The sequence below is a fragment of the Dermochelys coriacea genome, chromosome 18 (assembly GCF_009764565.3).
Source record: "Dermochelys coriacea isolate rDerCor1 chromosome 18, rDerCor1.pri.v4, whole genome shotgun sequence".
NCBI classification, from domain to species: Eukaryota; Metazoa; Chordata; order Testudines; family Dermochelyidae; genus Dermochelys; species Dermochelys coriacea.
In genome coordinates this window covers 6,983,855-6,999,624 of record NC_050085.1, presented here as the reverse complement: position 1 = coordinate 6,999,624, position 15,770 = coordinate 6,983,855, and the positions used below count along the sequence as shown (strand labels likewise).

Here is a 15,770-nt window from a genome sequence, read left to right as displayed (position 1 = left end):
CAGTGGGCAGACAGCTTGGCATTGGGCAGCAGCCATGTCTGGCCCGATGGCAGTCTCTGCACATCTTTCAGGGCTGATGCTCCTGCAGAGCAGAGCGGGTAGGCTGGATGCCCAATATTTGAGCCTCAGGAATTATTCAGGGAACAAGCAGGGCGGTGCACGCCGGAGGAGCACACGGCATTTGCGTTTCTTGAGAAGGCTTCTTCCTGCCGTCTGAAGTTTGGCACCAAGGTGGCTTCTATCAGATCTTCACTTTCCCTCCACGCCAATATTCCTTGGCTCATCCCTTCCCCTGCCTGCTCTCAGGCAGATTAAAGTGAACCTAAAGCATCAGTTCGACAGAAGGACCCCATGGGATCGCAAAACCTAGCTGTTCCCACCAGCTCCTGTGCCCAACTGTGCACTCAGGGGCTTGCTCCTGTCAGGAGGAGACAGTCAGGGAGTGTAGGGGAGGTGCAGGAAGCCACCACGTATGTCTTGTAACCTCTTCATTGATTATCATGCCTCCCACGCCAGCTGTGCTATGCAACCAAGACAGGGAGGAAGGATGGTATCGGGGTTTGGGTGCTGGGGTGGGGCTCGAGAGATCTGGGTTCAGAGATCTAAGTCACTTAGACTGAGCTCTTCAAAGATGCTTTGGCTCCTAACTGCCATTGAATCCAATGAGCCTAACTAGCTTTAAGGCTCTGGGCCTTAGTTCTCCATCAGTAAAATGGGGATAAAACGTTGCGCCCCTTCCCCCACCCTCTGCCTTTCCTGTCTGCATAGATGGCACAATCACGACAACAGGCCCTGGTCTCAACTGGACTCTAGGTGCTGCCACAGTGCAAATGAGAACCCAGAGGACTGGCACCGTGTCTTTGAAGGGGACCCCATGTTCCCCTCCCTTCCCGTTTGAAGGCTGCGCTGTATTTCTGGACCTCAGACTACAGTGGGCTGCCAGAGGCATTACAATGGGACTGAGCTGGTGGCAGAGAGCCCCGACTCTAGGACTCATTTTCCTCCTCTTGGCCCACTCTGGGTTTGGAAGGTTCGCCCGTTGGCTGCTGCACCAAGAAGATATTTGTATTGGAGAGAAGGACTGAGATGGCACCCTGAACTTCAGCTATGGGGGGAGGGAGCAACACCTTGAAAGGAACAGGACTGTAGCTTCCTGTGGGATTGTTCATCGCTGTTCCCCTGAAGAATGAAGGGCAGAACCCCAGCTAATATAAATCTGGGTCACTCCACAGAAATCAATAGAGCTATGCTGATGTACCCCCGCCAAGGAGCAGGCCCAGAGCCTTTAAAATGATAAGCGGTGATCTCCCCTAGAATGGCTCCTCCATACATGCACCCCAAAACCTACCCATGTTTCCATATTGTCTGCTCCCCCTTTCCTGCCGGGATCTCTGCTGCCAGGCACATCGCTGATGGCAGCTGCCCCTGGAGCCTTCTTGGGTGGGGTGAAGACAGAAGGGTAGAGTGTCTGTAGTCACTCGTTGGGGATAACCCCATAAGCAGGGAGAATCCAGCTGAGCGCTGCTGACTCCCAGCCCTGCTAGCTGTGGAGAGTGGAATCTCCTATTCCATTGCAGCTTTGCTGGGCGAGAAGACAGCTGCAGTAGCAATTGGTGTCATCACCTCTTGCTGATTAGCAAGAAGGCAGCCAGTCTGTCGGGAGGCAGAGGCTGAAGGACCTACCAGGTTTCTTCTTCTCTAGACAGAGGCGTGGAAAACATATGGCTGCCCTGTGGTGTTCGTCCAACAAAGGGGCAGGCACAGGCTGTTTAGACTCCCCAAGCTCCACTGCTCATTAAGTAACAAGCCCTCGCTAAGTCTTTTAGAAGCTAAACCCATTCAGTGAAGAGGTTTGTTTGCACAGACCAAGTCCAGATCCTTGGCTCCCCTTCCAAAGGCCTGCAACACCAGCCACCAGTGCTACGCTGAAAGCTTTCGCGCCCAGAGGCTGCACCAAAAATTGCATTCCAGGGTTTGCAATAAGAACTCCCGATACTAGTGACAGCGAGCACATCAACAGTGCAGAATCTCTGAGGAGGGCTCCAATTCTAGCACCGTTAGTGACAAAGACGTAGATTACTCCCATCCGTGCGCTGGTTCTCATCAAGAGTTCATTTGTAGGCACGGGGCTTTCTCCCCATGTGCCTTTTGGATCTTTGGCCCTGGCTAGACATCAAGCCTGGGCCAACTGCTCTGACACAAGCCACGCAAAACTCTCAGAAGCTCAGTGAACTGCATCCCTTCCCAGCACAGCTCGCTGCCCAGACACCAGAGCCAGAGCGACGCTGATCCCGTCATCCACTCTAGTCATGACATAGTGGCCAACAGCGAATGGCACGGAAACAGCTGTTCAATGGCACTCAGAAGAGGATCCCAATCCAGCTGAAAACACACAGGTGGAATGGAGGCAACCAACATGTAGGAATTTGGCAAGACAAAGCATAACCACCACCCTCTTTACACAAAGCCCATGCTGGGGATCTCCAGTCACAAGGACTTAGGTGGTTGGATTTATCCCAGAAAGAACCTCTAGTAACATCATCCCCCAGCACCATTGTTTCCAGTTTTGCAGATGACCAGGTCATCCACACACGACACCGGACACAGAGCCTAGGGCCTTTGCCTCTGAAACAGCAGGCCCCTGCTGTCTGAGCTAAAGGAAACGCTCCGTCAGCCATAGCAGGGCTGTGTGCGGGAGACAGCCACACCTAGCTAGGACTCAAGCGTTTGCACTGATGGGATAGGAGTCAGTTTGGCAGGCCTGGAGACTGGAATTCTGTGCCAACGGCAGAGTCAACGACAAAGCAAGCTTCCCCCAGCATCCTACCCATTGCCAAGGTGGCTCAGCCCTGAACAGAGGGGATTGGGTCTGAGGACACAAGGCGATCACTCCGGACTTGTCTTCACTGCAGAGTTAACTCATGTATTACCCCCAACTCGAGTCCTGCCCCCCCCCACACACACACTATAGATTCATAGATTCATAGATACTAAGGTCAGAAGGGACCACTCTGATCATCTAGTCCGACCTCCTGCACAGCGCAGGCCACAGAATGTCACCCACCACTCCTATGAAAAACCTCACCCATGTCTGAGCTATTGAAGTCCTCAAATCATGGTTCAAAACTTCAAGGAGCAGAGAAGCCTCCCTCCAGTCAACCATGCCCCATGCTACAGAGGAAGGCAAAAAAAACCCTCCAGGGCCTCTCCAATCTGCCCTGGAGGAAAACTCCCTCCCGACCCCAAACATGGCAATCAGCCAAACCCTGAGCACATGGGCAAGATTCACCAGCCAGATACCCAGGAAAGAATTTGCAATAGTAAATCAGATCCCATCCATCTAATATCCCATCTCAGGGGATTTGGCCTATTTACCCTGAATATTTAAAGATCAATTACTTACCAAAATCCCATTATCCCATCATACCATCTCCTCCATAAACTTATCGAGTAGAATCTTAAAACCAGATAGATCTTTTGCCCCCACTGCTTCCCTTGGAAGGCTATTCCAAAACTTCACTCCTCTGATGGTTAAAAACCTTCGTCTGATTTCAAGTCTAAACTTCCTGGTGGCCAGTTTATACCCATTTGTTCTTGTGTCCACATTGGTGCTGAGCTTAAATAATTCCTCTCCCTCTCCTATATTTATCCCTCTGATATATTTATAGAGAGCAATCATATCTCCCCTCAACCTTCTTTTAGTTAGGCTAAACAAGCCAAGCTCCTTAAGTCTCCTTTCATAAGACCAGTTTTCCATTCCTCGAATCATCCTAGTAGCCCTTCTCTGTACCTGCTCCAGTTTGAATTCATCCTTTTTAAACATGGGAGACCAGAACTGCACACAGTATTCTAGGTGAGGTCTCACCAGTGCCTTGTATAACGGTACTAAAACCTCCTTATCCCTACTGGAAATGCCTCTCCTGATGCATCCCAAAACCGCATTAGCTTTTTTCACAGCCATATCACATTGGCAGCTCATAGTCATCCTATGATCAACCAATACTCCAAGGTCCTTCTCCTCTTCCGTTACTTCTAATTGATGCGTCCCCAACTTATAACTAAAATTCTTGTTATTAATCCCTAAATGCATAACCTTACACTTCTCACTATTAAATTTCATCCTATTACTATTACTCCAGTTTACAAGGTCATCCAGATCCTCCTGTATAATATCCCGATCCTTCTCCGAATTGGCAATACCTCCCAGCTTTGTATCATCTGCAAACTTTATTAGCACACTCCCACTTTTTGTGCCAAGGTCAGTAACAAAAAGATTAAATAAGATTGGTCCCAAAACCGATCCCTGAGGAACTCCACTGGTAACCTCCCTCCAACCTGACAGTTCGCCTTTCAGTAGGACCCGTTGCAGTCTCCCCTTTAACCAATTCCTTATCCACCTTCTGATGTTCATATTGATCCCCATCTTCTCCAATTTAACTAATAATTCCCCATGTGGCACGGTATCAAATGCCTTACTGAAATCTAGGTAAATTAGATCCACTGCATTTCCTTTATCTAAAAAATCTGTTACTTTTTCAAAAAAGGAGATTAGGTTGGTTTGGCACGATCTACCTTTTGTAAAACCATGTTGTATTTTGTCCCATTTACCATTGACTTCAATGTCCTTAACTAATTTCTCCTTCAAAATTTTTTCCAGGACCTTGCATACTACAGATGTCAAACTAACTGGCCTGTAGTTACCTGGATCACTTTTTTTTCCTTTCTTAAAAATAGGAACTATATTAGCAATTCTCCAATCATTCGGTACTATTCCTGAGTTTACAGATTCATTAAAAATTCTTGCTAATGGGCTTGCAATTTCAGGTGCCAATTCCTTTAATATTCTTGGATGAAGATTATCTGGGCCCCCCGATTTTGTCCCATTAAGCTGTTTCAGTTTCGCTTCTACCTCTGATATGGTAATATCTACCTCTATATCCTCCTTCCCATTTGTCATGCTACCATTATCCCCAAGATCCTCTTTAGCCTTATTAAAGACTGAGGCAAAGTATTTGTTTAGATATTGGGCCATGCCTAGATTATCTTTAACCTCCACTCCATCCTCAGTGTTAAGCGGCCCCACTTCTTCCTTCTTAGTTTTCTTCTTATTTATATGGCTATAGAACCTTTTACTATTGGTTTTAATTCCCTTTGCAAGGTCCAACTCTACTCGACTTTTAGCCTCTCTGACTTTATCCCTACATCTTCTGACCTCAATTAGGTAGCTTTCCTTGCTGATCCCTCCCATCTTCCACTCCCTGTATGCTTTCTGCTTCTTCATAATCACCTCTCTAAGATGCTTGCTCATCCAGCTTGGTCTACAACTCCTTCCTATGAATTTTTTCCCCTTTCTTGGGATACAGGCTTCCGATAGCTTCTGCAGTTTTGATTTAAAGTAATCCCAGGCCTCAACTGCCTTTAGATCCATAAGTTCTTCAGTCCAATCCACTTCCCTAACTAATTGCCTTAATTTTTGAAAGTCAGCCCTTTTGAAATCAAAAACCCTAGTTGCAGATTTATTTTTGTTAATCCTTCCATTTAGTTTGAACTGAATTAGCTCATGATCACTTGAGCCAAGATTGTTCCCTACAACCATTTCTTCTATGAGGTCCTCGCTACTCACCAAAATTAAATCTAAAATGGCATCCCCTCTAGTCGGTTCAGCAACTACTTGATGAAGGAATCCATCAGCTATCGCATCTAGGAAAATCTGAGCCCTATTATTATTACTAGCACTGGTCCTCCAGTCTATATCTGGGAAGTTAAAGTCTCCCATGATCACGCAGTTTCCATTAGTATTTACTTTATTAAAGACATTAAAAAGGGCTCTATCAATAACCAAATTAGATCCCAGAGGTCTATAGCACACCCCAAGCACTATCGTAGGAGAGGCTTTACTAGTTTTCTTCCCCAATGTAATTTTTGCCCAGACAGACTCTGTCTTATCCATTGCATCGCTTCTTATTTCTTTACATTCTATCTCATCATTGATATACAATGCTACTCCACCACCTTTACCTTTGTTTCTGTCTTTCCTAAACAGCACATACCCTTCAATACCTGTAGTCCAGTCATGACTACTATTCCACCATGTTTCTGTTATCCCTATAATATCTGGTTTCACTTCCTGCACCAGTAGCTCTAGTTCCTCCATTTTGTTACCTAGACTCCTCGCATTGGTGTATAAACATCTTAATTTTTGCTGTTCGGCCTCGCTCACATTTTGTACCCTATTAGGCACAGTCATTCTACAGCCAGTATAACCTATTAGACTAGTATTCACACCGCCCTCGCTCCTTATATACATTCTCCTACCCATGGCTGTATCCTTTCTTACTTCATCTTCTTCCCTCTCAATGCTAAAATCTGGCGTGGAGATTTTCTGGACATCTCCCATCCATCTCCCCCCAATTCCTAGTTTAAAGCTCTCTTTATCAGTTGTGCCAGCCTCGATCCTAGAAGTCTATTTCCTTCCCTACTCAGATGAAGTCCATCCCGAGAGAACTGACCTCTGTCCGTGAATGCCTCCCAGTGGCCATACATCCCAAAGCCCTCCTTATAGCACCACTGCCTAAGCCATCTGTTGACAGTCATAATCTTGTCACACCTTTGTTGCCCTTCTCTAGGAACAGGAAGGATCCCGCTAAAGATCACCTGAGCCTCAATTTCCTTAAGCGTCTTCCCCAGCCTAGCATAGTCTCCCTTGATACTTTCCAGCGAGAATCTGGCTGTATCATTTGTTCCCACATGAAGGATAATTAGGGGATTCTTTCCCGCTCCCTTGAGGATCCTTTTCAACCTCAGGTCTACATCCCGTATCTTAGCACCCGGAAGACAGCACACCCTTCTATTCTCAGGATCAGCTCTAGTTACAGGCCTGTCTATTCTTCTCAATAAAGAGTCCCCGATCACATAGACCTGCCTTTTCCTGGTGACAGTGCTATTCTCCAGTCTCTCCCCTGTTCCCTCTGGCTGCAAGTTCTTTCCATTCCTATTTTCCCTTACAATTCTCTTCAACCCATCCTGTATCCTCCTGGGGCTCATATTTGGTGTAGTCTCCCTTGAGTCTTCCCCTTTTTCTATAGGGCTAGCCTCTCTTCTCTTCTTCCTTACCCTTCCACCTTCAGCAACTACCTGCTGAGCCCCTTCTTCATTTTCCAACTCTGCAAACCTGTTCCTAAGCTCTATTTCTCCTTCACTAGCCCGTCTTTTTCTCTGCCTGGTTCTTTGAGTCACATGTTTCCACTGACCACTTTCCTCATCCAGTCTCTCCTCAAAATTCCCCAGCCCTGCTTCCATCCGTGAGTCTGAGCTTTTCCCTTCAGATACCTCATATCTTTGCTCCATCATCTGCTCAAACCCCTTCCTAAACTCAACCAGACTTTCCACCTGCATCTCCAAACCTCGGATCTTTTCCTCCATCAGCTCTATCAGATGGCATTTCATGCAGACAAAACTCTTACCGGTTCCCCCCTCCAGGATCATGTACATACCACAGCTTCCACATCCAGTCATCCTCAATGTGTCTTTCACTGCAGGAGTCACTCCCACAGCTTCCTCTGTATCTGTCATCTCCTTCCCACCTAAATCCTGTTAATCTGGGAAACACAAGCCACACCAAAAAGACCACCCCCCCAGCAAAAGCAAACCCCAAACAAGCACAATCCAAACTCCCCTTGCAAACTCCCACTCAAACTCCCCTGTTTAGAGCTCTGTTTGCTAGCTCCTGTGCCGCTGCTTGACTGGCTGGCTACCTTTATAGGGCCCCTAGTCAGAAGCCCCACCCCCTAGGCAGGGCTCAGCTGCTCTCTCAGCACAAAGCCCCACCCCCTAATCAGGCTCAGCTGCTCTCCCAGCACAAAACCCCTACACACACACAAATACAAATACTAAAAATACAAAACCAAGTACAACTACCTTCTCCTCCAACAGAACTCCCACTCAAACTTCACCACTTCACTCCAACTGGAAGGCACGAGGGGGGGGGGGTATAGGCTCAAACCCAAGTGAGCTCAACGGAGCAGTTTCAAACGCAGCCACTCTGTAGTGCTAGTGTCATGCGAGTGCAGCAACTCCGCCAACTCCTTCCCACAGTTCCTGCCGTGCGCCCAGAAAGGCGAGATGAATTCGTCCACAATCCGCTGGGAAAGAAGTCCTGGCTCAGCTGCCCGCAGCACTAAGAACCATGGGATATGCCCCCCCCCACCCCAAGTCCTGGCGCCACACGAGTGCAGAGAGTCAGTGTGGCTGTGGTCACTCGAGTGTAATTTTGCAGCATGGCTGCTCTCACTCAAGCTAGACCCACTTGAGAGGAGTAACTCAAGCGGAGTCAGCTTGAATGAACTCTGCAGTGAAGAGAGACCTCGTGGCCAAGCTTAGTTAAGCCCAGGCCTTTGCTGTCACTGGCCACAAGGACAGACTGATCTCTCATCACATTTCAGCATCTGCCAGACAGAAACCTAATGCAGCCAGACTAGAGCGGGTCAGGAATTTTTCAATGAAATGTTTCTTCATCACAGAATGCCCATTTCTCAACCCTGAAACTTTTCCTGCGAAAGAGATGGTTTCAAGAGAACTTTAGTCAGGAAGCGCTCTCCAGTCCATGCAGCCCCATGGTTATGGAGCTCACCTGGGATGTAGGAGACGAGGGGCGAATCAGGTTTAGAAAACCTGACCTATGGGGAAAGGTTAAAAACTGGACCTGTTAAGTGCTGAGAAAAAGACACTGAGCGGGGGGACCTGATAACAGTCTTCAAATACATGAAGGGCTGTTATAAACAGGGCTGTGATCACTTGTTCTCCATGTCTACTAAAGGTAAGACAAGTAGTAATGGGCTTAATCTGCAGCAAGGGAGATATAGGTTAGATATTAGGGGTATAAAGGATAGTTAAGCTCTAGAATAGGTTACCAAGGGAGGTTGTGGGATCCCCATCACTGGCATTTTAAAGAACAAGTTGGACAAACACCTGTCAGGGGTGGTCTAGGTTTTCTTGGTTGTTCCTCAGTGTAAGGCCTGGACTTGATGATTTCTCAAGGACACTTCCAGCCCCATGCTTCTAGGATTCTTGTGACCTGGAATTGGGTTTCCCACATCCCAGCTGAGGGCCCGACCACCGCTATTTCGGTGGGGGGAGCGGTCTGGTTTGTCATGGAAAACATGGAAAGCTTGTGGGATTCGTCCCTATGCCAAAGCAGGCATCCTTTGAAACAGTGTAAATCCTCATGGCTGGGAAAGCCGTTTCTTGCCCAGCTCAAAATCAAGGCCTGGAGGTACATGCACCACATTGTCTGCCGGGCGCCCCAGCTGAACCCCACGCGTCCGGCCAGCAAAGCTTGAGAGAACACAGTACCCGTCAGACTGCCATGTGCGCCTCCTTTTTATTCCTGCACTTCCAGATGCCACAATATATACAGATGGTTTTATTTATACACGTAATAATATACAGCATTAGATTTATATATATATATAATATTCATATATTCACACACAGACACACAGACACTCACGCCCCCATCAGAAGGGACGCGCCCAAGAGCTCAGCAAACCTCCTCAGCCCGCAGGGAGGGTGCTGCTCCCGATGCACCCCGCAACAGTAAAAGAACCCCCCAAAAAACGAGCTGGTTTCTCAAGAAAAATAATAGTACATTTGAAAAAAGTCTTTAAAAAAGGGAGAGTGAGGAGGGGTGTTCGTTTGTTTGGTAAGTGGAAGAGGCTTCACCCCCTCCTGAGCAGCGGGCAAGTCATTCCCTAGGTCGGCCTGGGACGGTAGCAGATACAATCCCAGCATTCCCTGGTGCAGGCCGCTCCTCATGGGGCTTGGCACTATTCCGGAGCCAGAGTTAGCCACCCCAAGTGCTGCGTTGCTGGTAGCGGATGCCGTCGACGCTATAGCATCAAAGGGACCTGCCATATGAGAAGAGTGCTGTCCGTCTCGCTGCAGGCCGGCAGCTTGCTGCTGGGGTTGAAATTCCGATAGCCCCGCCCGCCGGAGATGATGGCCACCGAGGAGATCTCCTTGCGGTGAGTGTCCCGGGCGCACGGCCTGCTCCGCACCCAGACGTCCGGGTCATCGGCCATTTCGTAGATGGAGCCGTCCTCCTCGCTGTGCTCCAGGGTGCTCCCGCCCGGCGCCGGAGGGGCCTCTTTCACCGAGAGCAGCTGCCCTGGCAGGTGGGAGGTGGAGTGGAGGCGGTACTTCAGGAGGATCCCCTTCTTCCTTATCTCCCCGGCCGGGGGCTTGTCGAGGGCAGACAGCTCTGGAGACAGGCCGTCCGCCTTCTCCTCCTGGCCGCCCTCCTCCTCCTTGTCGTTCTTCAGCACGTCCGGGGCCAGGGTGCTGATGGCCACGGCCAGGAATTCCACAGGGCCACAGTGGCCGTTCAGAGAGACCATGCCTTTCCCTGGGAGAGGAGCCGGGAGCAGAGCAAGAGAGAGGTTTTATTAACAGAAAACGCTTCAGAAAACAAATCAAGTTCACGCCTCATAAATATTGGAAGGCTCGTCTGCCGAGTCCCGGCAGCTCCCTGCTGCCTCGATAACTAGAGCACGTTATTCTGAGATGCACAGACAGGCCCGAGCTCTCCACTCCTCACCCTTAACCCTGCGCCAGCCAGGAGAGCGGGGGCCAGTGCGCTCAGCCCTCCGTGATGTGCATGAGCTGCTAGCAGGCCCAACGGCCCAGATCCTCCTAATTTCCACTGATCATTAAGGGGATCTGGGCTGACATGCTGCATGCACCCACTGGGTCTGGCAATGCCACACCCAGCATTTCCCATCTGAGCCGATGGCTCCCCATTCCACCCCCTCTGATTCTGCCTACAGTCCCAAGTCCCCTCCCACCTCATGGCTCCTGGGGCTCCCTGTTCCCTGGCTATGTGCTGTGCCCCCTTTTACTCTCCTGCAGTGCGACTCAAGATTCATATTAATGGGGGGAGGGGAATGCTGGGAAATCCCAGTGGCCAGCCCTGAAAGGGAAGCTCAGCCCACCCACTGTGGTCGTGACGGGGACAGTTTTGACCCAGCGACAGTAACACGTCCTCTCTTGGGGATCAGATGGTGCCCAAGTGGGGCTGTTTGCTGACATTCAGCAGCACCTGCTGGGGTGGGTGGGAGGGAATAGAGGGGAAATACAGAGCGTTTCCAGCCCTGGTACCCACAGCTCCACCAAGGCACCCCAGCCCTGACCTGCAGCCCTTCTAGTTCATCCCCGGAGGTTACCATGCTCTCTCCTTCCCCAGGTGCAGCGAAGAATGACCCTGGCTCCCAATGGCTGAGCTAGGGAGCATGGGGCTGCTGTCTGAGATAGGACCCAAAGGGTTTCATTCTGGCCTTTTGCCCCACGTGTCCCATGCTAGAAGGGGCTGGGAGGTACGACACACATTAAAGTCTCCTCCATGAGAACCCCCATGGTGTGTGACAAGGCAACAGATCTCCATGGTCCCAGCCCAGGGAGGGAGAGTGCCCATGAACACAAAGCAACTTGCCAGGCTTTCATTGTGTAATGTGCGCCTGATGGGCACCGAAATGCACCGGCGCACCCATGTGCCGGGGTAGAGGGGGTTATGCAAACCCGTGGATAAATACGGGACATTCCAGGACAAGCGGAGCTTACGGCTTCCAGTCCTGAGACCCACGCAAGTGGCAACGCTTCCAACAGCGCAGCACCCTCTGGCAGTGCGTCCGGGCATCGATTTACCACGGGCTCAGTGCACTGCTTGAGTACTGGCGGCACCTATGGCAGGGCCCGGGGCTTTTCTGGGAGGCGTCCCACCCCAGCACTGAGCTGGCCACGCTAAACCCTGCTGAGCTGCAGAGATCGTGGTGGTAACACACTCTGGAGCTCACGACGCAAGCTGACAAAACAGACACGCTAGCCCAGAGCCTGCAGCACGACAGGGTGGATTTCCAGGGCTGCGTTTGGTCTCGGCTGGGATCTGCAAAGGAATCCAAGGGAGAGACGTGCCCAAATGCCACTGTGATGCCATGGTCCCTTTGCCTCATTTGCAAATCCCAGTGCTCGCACTTTGCTTGCCCTGCAGGATGTGTGAAGGAGCCAACTGCAACGTCTCTGCAGTCCCGCAGCGATTCTCCACCAGCCCCCAGGTGCTGCTTAACGCTAGCTTGGCCGGCGTCTACCAGCACCAACGCAGAGCTGACGATCTTCCTCCTGGCCCAGCTGAGAACCCTCCGCTCTGCCCAGCCCAACTCCCAGGGGCAAGATGTACCAGAAGAGCAGACTCACCAGTGATTTTGGGGATGCCCTCCAGCCTGGGCACAGGTAGTAACACGATGATGCCCTGGTCTGTGCCAACCCACAGGAGCCCCTGGCAGATCAGCAGGCTGGTGACACGGACGTTCTTCTGGCCTGTTGGGGGAGAGTAAGGAGTGAATGTTGATCTGCCCCAGGGAGAGGCTGCAGCAATAGGTGGTGGCGGGGGTGAGACGAGCACCAGGAGACGAGCACTCCGACAGCAGCAAGCTTGGGGATAAGAGCCAGCAGGATGCCGAGGGGCATTAACTGGCATCATCAGGCAAGGGGGGATTGGCACGAGATGGGCTAGGGACAAGCCAGCTCCAAAGGGAGCATGACAGAACACAGCATCAGCAGGGGACGCTGAAACGGAACAAGCTGCCGGCTTGGCTGGGGGATGGCGGGGAAAGCAGAGCACTGCCCACACCCACCCAGCACCCTCGCCCAGCGATGGTGCTGCCGAAGAGCTGGGGCTAGGAGACACCAGCATGCAGCACGTGGCGAGGGCCCCGGTGCCATCGCTGGCAAAGCTTTGACGGCACGATTCCAGAGCCATGTTTTACGCTCTGAATGCATGAGTGCCTCTCCCATGCAAGAACAGACTACCCTCTTGTTTCTAGGCACCGACAACGAGACGGATAATTCGCTGCCATGAATTAACATGTTTTTGATGTCAGTCCAGATTAGCTCTTCCCGCGTGATCAGTGCTGCGCTGTCTTTTCATTTTAGCGGCAACATTCGGGAGAACAAGGGAGGGGGAGCAGGCAGCTCAGCAAGGATGCCTGTCTCCTCTCTCCAGCGCTGACACACCTGAGGGAGGATGTGGGGCGGGGAGGAGAGGCCCTAGCAGAGAGAGGGGTAAGTGGCAGGGCAAGGCTCCATAGGGGAACCCAAACAGAGGAAGATTTCTCCGCCCCACCCGGGGCCAGGGTTGAGGCCGGTTGGTAAAAATCCACCCAATGTGATCACTGCACGTTGTGGGGGCAGGGCTGGCTCATATCACACACGTGGGGGGCAGGGATCCGGCAAGCTACCCCGCAGGGCAGGATGAATGACGAGCGGGATGCCTAGTGCACAGTGCTGGGATGTCCAAGCCATTTTGTGCCAACCAGGGTCCCTGTGCTTGTGATGGGGAAATATGACATGCCCCCGCTTTATCTCAGCCCAGGATGAGCTAAAGGACACAAGCAGACATGGGGCAGGAAGGGAAGCCCTCCCAGGTATAAGGAGGGGTGGGTGAAGCAGTGGCCAGAAGCTGGGCTTGACCAAGGGGATTAGCACTGTCTGTAGCTAAATAAGTGCTAACCCCTCATGCAGCCAGACCCCACTGATACCCCCATCAGCAGGGCAGTGCATCCACACTGGGGGTCCCCCCGGCACGGCTACACCAGGGAGACCACCACCCCCCTCCAGTATTCACTGGGCACAGGAGAACCAGCAGGGCCCGAGGCCCCCGGCTATGTGCAATAGCAAGGGGGTTAGGGAGGAGCAGGCAGCCCCACTGAGCTGCAGAGCGGGAGGGCGCCAGAGCAGGATAGGTGGCCGCCCACTATTCCCAAGTACCGCAGCAGAAGGGCAGCTGCTCCGATCCCCTTAAGCAGCCGTCTCCTCCACTCCAGCCACGAGCCCAGCTGCGCATCCTGTCCTCCCCATCCCCAGCTCAGGGCTGAAGGCTTGGCCCCCAGCCTTCCCCCCGGGAACCGTTCTCAGTACACATTCGGTTGCCCCCCTTTCCCTGCACATGCTGTGAAATGCTCCTCGCCTCCTGCTAGACTCCCATCAGGCCTAATCCATGATCGGCCCCCTCCCCACCCCTCTCTCCCATCCGGGGGCTAATTCAAAGTTAAAAACATCCCCTCAACGAACAGTTAAAAAAGACAAAAAACCAAGGAACGCAAGCAGAAGGAGAGGAGGCAGCTTGAGAGCTGTGTTTTGAGCACTCTTCCCTGAGCCTCAGTGTCCCCTGACACCCTTTGTTCACCTTGTCTATTTAGACTGTAAGTTCTGGGGCAAAGGCAGCCAAGCGAGGCAACTATACTGGTTAGGGGTATGATTTTTTCTTTGTCACTGAAATAGTTCTACCAGAAAAAACAGTTACGTACCAGTACCAACCCGCGCGTGGACAAAGTTACAGTGATATAGTGGTGGCAGTGTGGCCCAGTGGCTAAAGCACTGGACTAGTACTCAGATCTATTCTCCGACTCTGCCACCGGCCTGGGCAACTCACTTCCCCCTCTCTGTGCCTCAGTTTCCCCATATGTAAAATGGGGATAATGGTACTGACCTGGGGCTTTGAGGTCTGATGATGAGCAGTGCTATATGAGAGCTAGGGATTAGTAATAAATGGGTACATCTTATCTCCCTGCCTGTTTGGGAATTAGCAATACCAGTGTAATTGTGTCCACGCTGAGGGGGGTGGAACCGCTTGAACTATACTAGTATAGTTTAAAAAGGTTCCACTTGCTCATGCAGGCAAGGCCTAAGCATCTGTGCAGCGCTGAGCACAACAGAGTCCCGATCTCCGGTGAGACCTCTTGGCAATCCCATTTATAAGATCCGTAACTCTTCAGGGCTCTTTTGCAGCTGGGCTCCCCCCTCCCGCTCCAAGAAAGGAAAAGCAAGACATCCAAAAAAAAAAAAAAAAAAAAGTAAGATTCTAATGGCAAATAAATATTTTATCACGGCGACTTAACACTGCGGCGTTGGATTCACCTAAGCAATATATCTGCTGAGCTACGTGAGAAAGCCAGGGCTCTCCACGAAGACTTTATTAATGACCTGTCTGGTTAAAAAGGATGAGGGCTCCTAAGTTCAAAAATGCATTAATGCCAAAACCCTCATTCTCCCAGGAAGAAAAGGAAGTGATCAATTTTTTAACATGCCCTAAAAAAACAAAAAACACCCCACCCACTTACATGATGACATTTCAGAATTCTTCCCAGTTGATTTCCCTGCTCTTAAAGGGCCGCTGGTGCTTTGGGTGAAATGAGCGATAGGTACGGAGCAGAACTTCTTGATTCCAACGCACCCTTTGAAGTTTGGGTCAGCCCCCGAAATCCAGGGCTCCAGCCCATTTCTAAAGGCGAGCTTCAGGCCTGGTCCTCACTGGTGGGACTGCCCTGATTTCAGCCAGAGGCGTAGCTGCATCAGGGCAATTCTAGACCGCAGTCAGACAGGGGGTATGTCTGCAGGGCAATCCCAGGACGTGCCTGCAGGTCCAGTAGGTACACCCCAGCTAGCTTTAATCTAGCTCGCTTGGGCCCTGGAGGTGTGATGAGGCACCGCAGAGGGCTTCAGCGCAGGCTGGACGAGCCCAGCTGGAACCCTGCGTAATCACGCGTTCGGCCGCAGCGCTGTTCCTCTGGTATCCCAGCCAGTTAGATTAGAACTAGTGGGTGCGTCCACTCGACTGGCAACCCGTGATTACAGTTCAGACACACACAGAGCTGGATCAGTGCAAAAAACAGTTTTACCTTCTCTGCACTACGCATCTGCATTGGTGCCTTTGTGCTGGGGGC

General features: G+C 51.2%; 1 protein-coding gene across 5 annotated transcripts in view; it reads right to left on the bottom strand.

Moving 5' to 3' along the window:
• Window positions 1-9,360: 9,360 nt before the first annotated feature.
• ARHGEF10L (Rho guanine nucleotide exchange factor 10 like) overlaps window positions 9,361-15,770 on the bottom strand; it is a 115,747-nt gene continuing 109,337 nt past the window's right edge. For all 5 annotated transcript variants that reach the window (XM_043499901.1, XM_038376696.2, XM_043499902.1 and 2 more), the window contains 2 exons: window positions 12,244-12,366; window positions 9,361-10,402 (listed from right to left, as the gene is read on the bottom strand). In XM_043499901.1, coding sequence (XP_043355836.1) covers window positions 9,888-10,402; window positions 12,244-12,366 — 638 coding nt within the window. In that variant the 3' untranslated portion in view covers window positions 9,361-9,887. The remainder of the gene's footprint in view (window positions 10,403-12,243; window positions 12,367-15,770) is intronic.